The sequence below is a fragment of the Triticum aestivum genome, chromosome 1D (genome assembly GCF_018294505.1).
Source record: "Triticum aestivum cultivar Chinese Spring chromosome 1D, IWGSC CS RefSeq v2.1, whole genome shotgun sequence".
NCBI classification, from domain to species: Eukaryota; Viridiplantae; Streptophyta; class Magnoliopsida; order Poales; family Poaceae; genus Triticum; species Triticum aestivum.
In genome coordinates this window covers 313147856-313160201 of record NC_057796.1, presented here as the reverse complement: position 1 = coordinate 313160201, position 12346 = coordinate 313147856, and the positions used below count along the sequence as shown (strand labels likewise).

Genomic DNA, 12346 nt, shown 5'->3' with positions numbered 1-12346 from the left:
CTTATTCTGGCATTCTGCAGTTCGGTCCACCGATATGGCCCCTTTACACATATACCCATGCATATGTAGTGTAGATCCTTGCTTGCGAGTACTTTGGATGAGTACTCACGGTTGCTTTGCTCCCCCTTTTCCCCTTTTCCTTTCTTCCTGGTTGTCGCAACTAGATGCTCGAGCCCAGGAGCCAGACGTCACCGTCGACGACGACTCCTACTACACCGGAGGTGTCTACTACTACGTGCAGGCCGCTGATGACGACCAGGAGTAGTTTAGGAGGATCCCAAGCATGAGGCCTACGCCTCTTTCGATCTGTATCCCAGTTTGTGCTAGCCATCTTATGGCAACTTGTTTAACTTATGTCTGTACTCAGATATCGTTGCTTCCGCTGACTCGTCTATTATCGAGCACTTGTATTCGAGCCCTCGAGGCCCCTGGCTTGTATTATGATGCTTGTATGACTTATTTTATTTTTAGAGTTGTGTTGTGATATCTTCCCGTAAGTCCCTGATCTTGATCGTACACGTTTGCGTGTATGATTAAATCGGGGGCGTCACAAACATGAATGAGGTGGTTGGGCGTTGGTAGTTGAGTTCAATCATTGTGGTAAGGACAAACACTTTGATCTCCGGGGATAGAAGCGCGTGGACCTCACTTTTCATATACGAAACAGTGGAAAGCTCATACGATCTGAAAAAAAGTATTAAATACATTGAGGCTACTTTAGTGTGTGCGGATCCCAAGACGCCCGCATGGTCAGGATTTTGATGAGCGTCAGCGCCGAGTGCTCCTATGCAATTCCGCTGTAGCGACCCGTACTGCACTCTGGCCTACAGGAATTCCTTGGGCCGGCCCACTATAGTGTGTAATATAGTGCTGATTTAGTTTCGTGATTTTTTCTGGGTTTTGACCGACCGGCGTTGGTGGCGGCGGGGATCTTGCCCCTCCTCGCGGTTGGCGTCCGGCGCGGGACGGCGCGGCGCGGGACGGCGCTGGGCTGGGCGGGGCCTAGCGGCGCGGCGGAGGGCGTGCTGGGTGGCGGCGTCCCTGCCTGGCGGCGGGGCTACTGCGGCTTGAGCCCTCTCCAACGCGCTGCGGCTGCGGCTTCTCTAGTGGCGGCTCGAGGTATCCCGGCGGTGGCTTGGCGGCGTGGCGCGGCGAAGCTCCGGCGATGACTCGGCGGCGGGCTGGAGGGCTTGGCATCGTCCAGTGGTGCTGCCTCTGCGGCGGTTACGGCTTGGGGCCCTGGACCCCGATCCGATCTGGATCTGGGGGTGCCGGGGTCTGGGCCATGGCGGCTGGAGGGGAATCGTCGGGGCTTGTCGGCCTCTAGGCACCATGGGGGTGCCGGCGGCGACGCGTGCCAGGCGTGGTGACACTGCTGGACGTGGTGGTCATCTTCTTCCCGAGATGGCCGGCCAGAGGCTTGGTGATCGGATCTCGAGATCCATCATCTTGTCCCGGCTGCGAGTAGGGGAGACATGGTTGCCGGTGAAAACCGAGCCAATGGCAGGCGATGGCGGCGTTCTCGCCGTTACCTTGATGAAGGCATCGTCGTGTAACTATTGTCGACCCACTCGTGCTGCTCCGGGGGAAACCCTAGGATCTGGTGTTCCAGGTCGGACGACGGCGGCACTGCGGTGTCGTTTCTCTCCTGGGAGCATCGTTTGCGGAGCAGCGCTGGAGGTCAGAGGCAGGAGGTGGAGCGGCTTCATCTTGCACGGAGCTTCGGTGGTGATGTCAAGTCATGCCTGACCGACAGGTGCTACGCCTTGTCATGCCTGGTCGGCAGGTGCTACGCACGACAGATCTTCCAAGGACTTCAAGCTGTGTCGGCTGGTGATACTTGGCAGCATGGCGCTGAGGTGTATCAGTGGCGACCGCGACGTGTTCAGCTGTTTGCGCGCAGGGAGGAGGTGTCGTTTGGCGCCGTGGTGGCGTCGACGTTAGCTAGACTGAGCAAGGTTGATGCATCAGGACAGTTCTGAAGATGGAGCGGTGGCAGTTGGCGGAGGCGGCATCTGAGTGCACGCCGGACCGGTGAGACCCATGCCTGGCAGGCGTCCTGGATGGGTTCTCAGGTCTTAGATGTTAGGTTTGGCTGCGATGTCTGTTTGGTATTAGGCCCAGGCTATCTGCGCCCCTTCATCAGCGGGATAGAAATGATTAGACGGCGGCTTTAGTCTTACTGTTGTATTACTTTGTAAGGTCTTGTGAGAATAATTAATAAAGTGACCATATGCATCGCCCAGATGCAGAGGCCGGGGGTCATCCTCCTTTTCTAAAAAAAAATGTTGGTTTTCTCATGTTTCCGTCGGTTGACAACATGTTTCAGTAATGTTCATAAAGTTTATAAAATGTTCATGCCATCCAAATTTTTTTGACTTGTTTTAAAAAATGGTTCATGACATTGAAACAGTGTTTGTACCATTAAAAAATTACATGGCATTTAAAACAAATATTCACAACATTTTACCAATGTTCATCGTCTGTTCACAATAATGATCATTGTGTATTTAATAATTGTCCACCATGTATTTAAAGGATGTTTAGCGTGTGCTTTTAAACTGTTCACCATTTATTTCAAAAAGTGTTCATACCACATAAAAAATATTTACTTGTTTGAAAATGTTCATTCGTTTTTTTTTCAAATATTGGGTTTAGAAAATGTTCGACATGTACTAAAAATGTGCATTTAAGAGATGTTCAACAGAAAAGTGTTGAAGATGTATTTCCAAAAGTATTTTAGCGTGTATGTAAAAAATGTTTAATCTATCCATAAAAGTGTGCAACCTGTACTAAAAAATTAAATATATTTTAAAAATAGGAAAACAAAAATATAAAAACTGGAAGGAAGTAATAAAATCATTAAAGGAATGCACAACAAAAAAAATCACAACCTTCCTGAAATGACCAAAGGTTCGAAAACCTGTCTCGTAGACACTGCACGTTTTTAGAGGAGGTAGGCACTTTATGTAAGATCTTCCAAAACCAACGATATTGTGCCAGCCCATCAGAACAAACGCTTGAGCTTCTCCCCAGCGCCTTATGCGCCCTTTGACGCAACTGGCGCCCACTGCACCACGCTAGTGGGCCCATGAGAATGCAAGGCAGTGCAAAAAATGTATTAATGCGCAGAAAAACTACCCGAGAAACTAATCTTGATAGGATTCGATCCTGCGCCAGTTAGCTCCAAAGCTTGGTGGCCAACCATAGACCTATTAAGCTCTTATTGATACATTGCAACACGAAACCTCTAAGAACTAACTTTAGACGCGCTTTTTAGAAAAACGGGATTTCTTTTGAAAAGAAATATGAACAAAATTTGAATGTCCACATATTTAAAAAAAATCGCGAATTAGAAAAAAAAAAGTTCATGTATTCAAAAACGTTCACCGATTCAAAGTTTCATAAAACCGAAAAAGTTCATCGGTTTTCAAAAAAAGTTCATCGACTTTGAAAAAAATTCACCGATGTTAAAAAAAAGTTCACCGATTTAAAAAAAAATTCAACAATTTTCAATAAAAGTTCATCGAGATCAAAAAAAGTTCATCAACATTGAGAAAAAGTTCATCAATTTGAAAAAAAGGTTCATCGTGTTTTTAAAAAAGTTCATCAAATTTGAGAAAAGTTCATTGAACTTGAAAAAAGTGCACCGATTTTCCGAAAATTTGGTCACCTTTAAAAAAGTTCACTCATTTTAATAAGAAAGAGAAAAAAAACAAAGATAGAAAATGAAACAGGGAAAACAACTGCCTTTTCTGCGTTTATATATAAATAAAATAAAAAGAACGACAATAGCACATGTGGTTATCTGGTTCAACTGGTTGGTGTGATGGCTACCTAAACGAACGGGCGTGGTTCGAGTTGTGGCTGCCGCACCTTTTTTGGGGAATTTTTAAGAAACAGGAAAGCAAGATGGGCCGGCCCGCTATAAAACCAAATGTACAGGGGGTGTGCGCCCTGTACCAAATGGCCTGTATTCGGCGCTTAAGGCGCCGAATAGGATTTGGCAGATATAGCACTAGCAGACCGAGCAAGCTGAACGACCGACGTACGCGAGCTTCTTGGGCCAGCCCTCACAGTTGCAACGTGAATGACGTCTTCCCAACGGGGCGACACAGGAAAGTGCGGGAGTGACTATACGCCGCACGATGTGGTAGAATACCGAGCAAACACGCATAAGGCGCTCGCCTGGGCCATACCATTTGCCACATAGAGCGCTAGCCTGTAGCGCCTTGGTTTTGATGCTGTAGAGACCGAGGTTTCCATATATCAACTCGGGCTTCCCTCTAACACCACTGTGGGGAACATTTTTTCGAACGAGAACATATTTTGTATTTGTGAATAAATTTTTAAAATGGAATGTTCTTTTGAAATTTTGAATATTTCATGAAAATTTCAAAAAAAATTGAATGTCCAAAACATTTCAGAAAACATGGACATTTTTTGAACTTTCTATTTTTTTTTGGAGAAATAGGAATATTTTCTAAAATTCCAAACAATGTTCAAAAAACAGGATTTTTTTAATGTTTTTTGAAAATGGGAGCTTTGTTTGGAATTCCCAAATATTTATCAAACAACCCTAAATTTTTTTGAATTGTGAACCTATTTACAAAACAAGGTCATGTTTAGAATTCAGAACATTTTCTGAAAAAGAAAAAACCGACGAAAACCGAAAAAAAGAAACAATAGGAAAACGAGAATGTTATAGAATTTTCCAGAACCGAAAGCAGGGCCCTCTCTGCTTACCCCTAAAATGAGCCAGCCCACTTGCTTTGCTCGGCAGTTGTTTGCTGTAATGTGCGGCAAATAGGAAATACTGAAAATCCCTATGTGATGCGTTTTGTGTCAAATTATTGGGGCTTCTCACAGAAGTGGGGAACACATCATGTGCAATGGTGATTGTGGTGCTACCGGTGCATCGGACCTGCTAGCACATTTCAAATTATTCCCAAAATGTGGAAAAATCAGCACATTCACACAATATCAATGTTTGTTGTCGTAAAATTTCATATCAAAATTCAAAAGATTGAAAAAAATGATAAATTTGACATAAATGTGATAATGGCAAATCTAAAGGCCGAGTTACATTACATACTATTTGGTGTTAGATTTGTCATTTTTGTATCTTGACCAATGTTTTGAATTTTGATTTGAATTTTTGCGACAACAAGCATTGATGTTGTGTGAATGTGTTCAACTATTTTTTCACATTTTAAAATGTGTTACGGAGGTCGGTGAACCGATAGCACCACAAGCACTCGATGCACCAGATATTTCCCCACAAAAGCCAGCCAGTTAGGCCTACCCATTTAGTTGCCCGGTTCCGGAAACTTTCCGGAAGGTTCGTTTTAGTTTTAGTAATTATTGTTGTACTCTTTTTTCCTGATGTTTGTTTTAAGATTTCTTAGTTTTTTACTCCCTCTGTACAGAAATAATTGTAGTTGGAGGAAACTAGTACAAGTTCCCCTAACTACAGGTATTTTGGTACAGAGGGAGTAGTTTTAAAGTCTCTTTTTGATTATCATTTTCAGAATTTTATTTTTTTAATTTCAAAATTGTCTGGGTTTATTAAAAACATGTTCATGTTTTCAAACATTTGTTAAAAAATTCAAGATGTAGCCAGTTTTTTAAAGTTGTTCACATATTCAAAAGATGTTCCTGCATTCAGAAAGGTTTAGAATTTGAAAAATGTTTGGTTTTTAAAGTGCTTTATAAACTAGATTTTTTAATGAATTTTAAAAAATGTTCATGTTTTCAGTAATTGTTCCCAATTTTAAAACACGTTCAAAATTTAGAAATGTTCATATTTTTCAGAATTTTTCAGATTTTCACAATTTTTAAACTGTTATCATTTTTTTAAATCAGGTTTTCAGAAAATGTTGTCTTTTGGAAAATGTACATGTCTTAAATAATAATATTTTTTATAAAATGTTCGTATTTTTAAATAAGTAATTTCATGTTTTTTTATGAAACCAAAAAAGGTTGCTTTTTCTGGAAATATAAAAAAGGTTGCTACAGTAGCCTGCCGCTACATCACGCGATGGGCCGGCCCTGTGGGGGCGCTCCATTTGCGGGAGGCCTACCGCGGAGCGCGGCATAGGAGAGCTACCGCCCGTCTGGAATAGTCAGTCTGCCCTCCCAGATTACACTAGTCGGCTCAAAGAATAACTGAATTGAACCCTATATAAAAAGAAAACAAAATAAGGGAACCCTAGCACCGTCGCAAACCCAAAACTATTCTTCTTCAACCTCGCATCTGGTCTCGACGTATTGATCGCGGTCGCCGTCGACGCCACCAAAGGTACCCTCTCCGCTCCGCTCTTTCTTCTTCGCGGTGGAGTCGCGGTAAACCTAAATTTGTGAAAGCAAGTCTGAAGACCGCCCTCTGTCGAGTCGAGGGGCGCTCGGCATCGCCCACCTGCCCCCTTCTCGTCGCTGCAGCGTGGGCGTGCTCCTCCCCGTGTCCTTAACCTTGCCGACCTGCTACTGCGCCGCCTTGCCGTCTCCCTCCACTCTGCCCCGCAACCCAGATCCGCGCCGCCGGGGTGAGGACGGTGGGGAGCACCGAGAGCGACGGTAGTGTGTTGCTGTGGCGGCGCTTTGTTCAGTACTTCAGTTTTTAGTGGCGTTGAGAGAATGAAGATGTTTTTGCTCCTGCTGCTGGTTGATTGCTATGTGTTTCTGCTTGCTAGCGATTGCTGGTTGATTTGCAATGTGCCGCTTATTTGCTACCTGCGTCTTCCTATCTGCTGCTGACGCTTGCTAGCTACTGCCCTGCGTGTGCTCAATAATAAGAATGTTTTGTTTTAATTATGGAGAAAAGTAATGTCGAATTGGGTAGATATATGATTTTTGAAGATATAACCGTTCAAAAATACAGTTGCTGGACATGTCTGCTAGCTACAAAATTTTTAATAAAGTATAAGTTGGTGGAATTAGAGAGTGGGATTTGAGGAAATCAGAGAAATAGATAATTTTATGGTGAGCCTCTCCAATCGATGATGTAGGGAGTCAAATTTGCGGAGTTCATCGGGCTCTAAAATCCACACAATAGTGGCAATGTGATTTGCTATTTTTTCCCATTTGAACCTTCTTGTGGTAATGTGGTCCGATTCTTGCATTCCTCGGCTCGGTGGCTAATTAGCCAGTCACACACTGCAGCCACCATGCGTGGCAGCAATCTGTGTGTGAATGGTCAGTTAGCTCACCTACATTTACTCGATTTGTTGTGTCAATTGGAGGAATGACTCTTCTACGCGATTCCTTCTTTGATTCATCAACTCACACATTGATGAGCTAAAACTCTAGTTTCCTCACAACGAAGTTAAATTTCTAATACTGCTGCAAAATAAGCTAAATTTTGGAAGTACTTTTGGCTGACATTTATTAGGTGTTTACCTTGACATGGTTCTCTTAATTTGTATTCTGTGTACAAGTTTTTTTTAACGCCTCTATGTATAAGGAGTTAGTGAGACAGTCAGCTGTCCAATGTATAGTACTGGGAAGTGTAAAATTCAGTTTATAGAATTGACCTGCCATTGCCAAGTGCAGAGTAATCTCCGATTACAAGGAATTATGCAACCCTTCTCATGTTAACGCGGTCTGAAGCCAGTCTAGGCTCGGTGGCTAATTAGCCAGCTATACACTTGAGCCACCATGGCAGCATTCTTTGTGTGAATGGTCAATAAGCTCACCTGCGTTAACTTGTTTATTAGTTGTGTCAATTGGAGGAATTCCTCTTTCACATGCTTCCTTCTTCGATACATCAAATCACGCAATTGCACTTGCATGTTTTTGTTTGGTGGCAATTTTGTTTAGGGTCTTTAGGAATTAAGAACCATTGTGCATATATGTGTTGCACTTTGATGCTTCTTTTTTTATTGCAACCAATAATCGGCGGTCACCTTAATGTACTCCTGTCGGTGTACATATTGGTTCACCTGTTAGTGAAGCAATCAGCAAGATAAGAAATGTATCTTCTGAGCAGTATGTTCCACCTTAACTGATGTTTGTGCTTGTGCTTTGGTGTTTATGTCTTTAGATTACCAGTATTTGATTGTGGATTGCCTGCTAGTTTGTTAGGAAGTTTGTACTGTCTAGATTTGTTTTACAAAACTGGTGTGCAATTGCTGAGTGGAGAGTCTTCTCTCTGTATAATTATATCATGCCCCCTTCCTGAAACAACCTTATGCTAGCACATGGTGGCTTATCTTTTGAAGCATACACACACACAATTAGTCCAGGAAATCACATGTTGCTCTGTAGGCTACAATATTGGTGCCTGTCCCTTCATACCCCTTCCGTCCGGAAATACTTGTCATCAAAATGAATAAAAGGAGATGAATCTAGATGTATTTTAGTTCTAGATACATCCCTTTTTATCCATTTTGATGACAAGTATTTTCGGACGGAGGGAGTACATGTAAAACTGGAATCATGTGGTGTTTTATTAGAGGTTATATGCATTTTTTTTGTTTATAGTAGCTGGAAGTATTCTAATGCTTAGGATTTGGGTTCATCATTTTTACCATTGACTAGTATATACATTGAAAAAGATGATTGATTTCTTTTGTTGTACACATTCTCTGTGAAACTCAAATGTAAAATTAGTTTTTTTTTTTCAAATAGGCTGCTATTTTTCTTTTCTTTTTTAAGGGGGGCTACTATTTTTCTGTTAGTGCTCATCATGATGGATTGAATTGAAGACTTTTGTCCATTTTTCTCACTTCACTTTCAAACATATGCAGTATCATCCACAATGTCTGGCGGTATCAAGTCTGAAGTCCCCCAGCCATCTTCATCTCCTCCTGTGAAGCCCACCTCAACTTCGTGCCGAAAGAAGAACTCCGGCACCTCGTTTGTCACGCAACTGAGGGATCACTTCCATGAGTTTATTCATGCCTCCATGGGCGAACACAGGACATGCTTAACAAACACTGTCAAGAAATTGTTTGCGATGTCAAAGGCTGTCGCAGAGGGGACCGCTGGGGCAAAAGAAGCTGGAGCTGAAAGCGGTTTGCCACTACAGAGTGAAGTGTCACGGTAGAAACATATGATGTAATGTCAGTTCTCTGTAGTGAAAGTTTGTCGCTGTTACTAATCATAATCCTCAAGTCAAACAGTAGAGAGTTTCAAATTTTTGGTGAATATATTATGTACAGTTACATCATGCTGTCGTCTTTTGACTGTCTATGCAAGAAGAGAAACACTTCTTTCTCTTCTATCTAATAGATAGAATCAAACTACCCAACACTTGTTTTTTCTGTATCTGATCTTTTGCCTATAAAAACGATGTCTTTGTCTATCTACAAGTGCGTCACGAGTATGACCAGGACCGCACAAATAACTAACCTAGCAGAGGAAGCAGCCCAACTGCTCCCCGCCGGCGAGCCGGAGGTGTCCGTCGCGTCGTAGAGGGAGCTGAGCTTGAAATCCGGGTTGGACCCGTACAGCAGCTGCACGCCTTCGACGTCGTCGACGGTGAGGTCGGCCTTCTTCTCCAGCGGCTTGATGCTCGGGTACATGACGGCCTGCGGCGAAGTCGAGTGTCCGAGCCCGAGGACGTGGCCGATCTCGTGAGTCGCCACGGACTCGAGGTCGATGGCCGCCGAGGCTTTTGTTTCGCCGGCGAAGTCCACCGCCCACCGCTCGGCGGCGTCGAGGTGGAGCCGCCCGTTCTTGGGGGAGAAGGCGTGGCCGAGCACGCCGAGCGGCCCGTCGAAGGGCACCCCGTCGCCGTGGCTGCCCCCGTAGAACCCCACCTTGATGTCGGCCTCGTCGTAGTCGTCCGTCTCGACGAACGCCACGGGGATGACCCGCGCCCACCGCTCGAACGCGCGCCGGAACACGGCCCTCACGTCGTCGTCCGGCAGGTAGCCGACGGTGGCCGTCGGCGACACGGCGTACGTGAGCACGACCGGGTCCGGGTCCGACCGCCGCGTCCACCGCGGCTTGCCCTTGAAGAACGTGAACCGGCTGACCGCGCCGCCGTGCTCTGGCGAGACGGACGCGCCGTGGTCGTCCTGGACGCCGCAGCGCGGGGACATCATCTGGTCGAGCGTCACGACGTCGAGCCGGCCGGTGACCGGCAGGCTGAGCCGGGACTGATACCGTTTGACGGCGGCCTCGAGGTGCTCGTCGAAGGCGTCCGTCGGGTCACCGCCGTGCTCCGGCCCGGCATGCTTGGGCATGTAGCCGAACATGGCCAGGTACCGCTTCAGGTCGCCGAGCCCCGTCACACGGGTCCCCCGCTGCGCGTCTAGCAGCCGCTTGAACGAGTGCCACCCTTGGCCATGGTGCCGGCCGTGCACCGGCGCCGGCGCCGGCGCAGGCCTCGCGGCGGCGCACGAGAGGAGGCAAAGTATCAGCACCAGCGGGAGACACGCAGCTGCCCGAGCGGGGCGACATGGAACCATCAGAGCCAGGCGCGCGCACGCGCTGGCCGTTATTCTCGTTACAGGTCTCCGCGCGGCAAAGAATCTTATGCAAGAAACGAAACAGAAGAGAACAAAAAGGTTCGGATAGGGGAGCCGATGGGTCTTTGGTTGGCCACCGGCTGACTCCGTCGCCGCCCCGTCGTCGTCTCCCCGGGTGCCCTTCTCCGTCACGCAATAGATCGAGCTCTGCGTCATACGCGAAGACCAAAGGCTTTTTTCTTTTCTTTTCTGCGAGACGATTCAAACGCATATACTCCTAGATTATATAGACATATCTCTATATTTCATATTTGGTAGAATATGATTTGTACTCCATCTTCTACCTTATACACCCTCTGCTCCTTTATATAAGGTGTATTTATTTTTTGAAAAGTCAAACGAGTGCATGTTTGACCAACTTTTTAGAAAAAATATGTCAATATTCATAATATGAAATTTATATCATTTGATCAATCATAAAAAGTAGTTTCATATTTTATCCATTAGGTGTTACAAATATTGTTAGTTTATTCTGTAATCTTGATCAAACATTCAAATGGTTGACTTGCACGGAAATCAATACATCTTATATTATGAAACAGAGGGAGTATATATTTCTAAAAGAGGCTTCTTATACTCCCAAGTGCTGATGTCAGATTCTTAGTGATTCCGTATTAATATGGAGCTAATCCGAGCGGTGTTACACCCGGGCTCGGCACACGTATTAGGAACTGCAGTAGGAGCCACCTAGCTGGTCGCGATTCAGCTTCGGACCCGCCCGAGTCTGGCCTGGAAGGAGGTAGGAACGCGCCTTCAGCGTGGCCTCTGTGAGGAGACAAGAACTTTACGACCGGACGGTTCGTGCAAATTGACCAAGGAAGATGATTAAGTTGACAAGTTAATGGTTTAGGTGATTGGGCTGAGGTGATCGTATGATGGGCAAAGAGTAGAGATTGATCATGGATGCCCCTGTCAAATGGCGTTTTCAACGCCCTCAGCGCATACGGCAAGTTGGAAAACGACGTAGCGGGCCGTTTTCTCGGCCTTGGTCTTAGCGGGCGGCTTACGTTTGTATACTAGAAAGAGAAATTGCTCTAGCCTGTTGCAGCTTCAGTGGAGAGAGTTCTCCTTTTCCTAGTCCCAGCACCATAGCCAGAAAAATACCACATCGATTTAAATGCCCAAACCCTGCACAAGAAAAACAGAGCCAATAGTTTCGATCATACTAGTTCCTGGCCCTTGTTGCCCATTCGTGCGCCAACGCAACACAGTCGCGTCACGATCAGATGGCGATCTCCTGTCCTGTGCGAGGCGTTCGACCGCAGTATCTTGCATCGTTCCCATCCTCCAGTATTGTGGAGACCGTGACCATCTGACCGCGACCCGTGCGCGCTGCACCAGAGAAGGCCGCCCTGCCTGGCCCCATGAGCGACGAGTTTTTTCCCCCTCTTCTGAATGGTCTTGCAGCTTCTCCACAAAATGTTCACATCTTGGGACGCGTTGGCTGATGCATTAACTGCTTGGCGCGTCTGTTACTTTAATGCATTGTCAACACTCTTATTCTGTACTTGAACAGTCCGCACTTGAGTGCTTTTGATTAATCTTACATTTTGAGATACTAATAAACTCCGTGGCCTCCCGCTAGTTGTAGCTTTCATGCATGGCCACTGGAAACTCAACTTTGGTAGTGCGCTGAATGGTCGTCCGAGACTGTCTTATACTAGAAGGATACGCGCGCTTTGCTGCGCCGTTTTTCTCTAATTGTTATTTGTGTCATTTTCTTTTTTAACATACAAAGGTATAACATATCTTGTTTTCAGTCCACACAATATGGTTGCATTAATTTGTTTACTAAAGTATGGTAAAGAAAACGGTAAAGACTATCAAAAAAAGATACGGAGTAGAACACAACAAGCAAAGTGTGCTATTAG

General features: G+C 45.4%; 1 protein-coding gene across 1 annotated transcript; it reads right to left on the bottom strand.

Moving 5' to 3' along the window:
- Positions 1-9105: 9105 nt before the first annotated feature.
- Positions 9106-10863, bottom strand: LOC123181704 (metalloendoproteinase 1-MMP). Its single transcript, XM_044594024.1, has one exon. The coding sequence runs from the start codon at positions 10629-10631 to the stop codon at positions 9306-9308; it is 1326 nt and encodes a 441-aa protein (XP_044449959.1). The 5' UTR covers positions 10632-10863; the 3' UTR covers positions 9106-9305.
- Positions 10864-12346: the final 1483 nt, after the last annotated feature.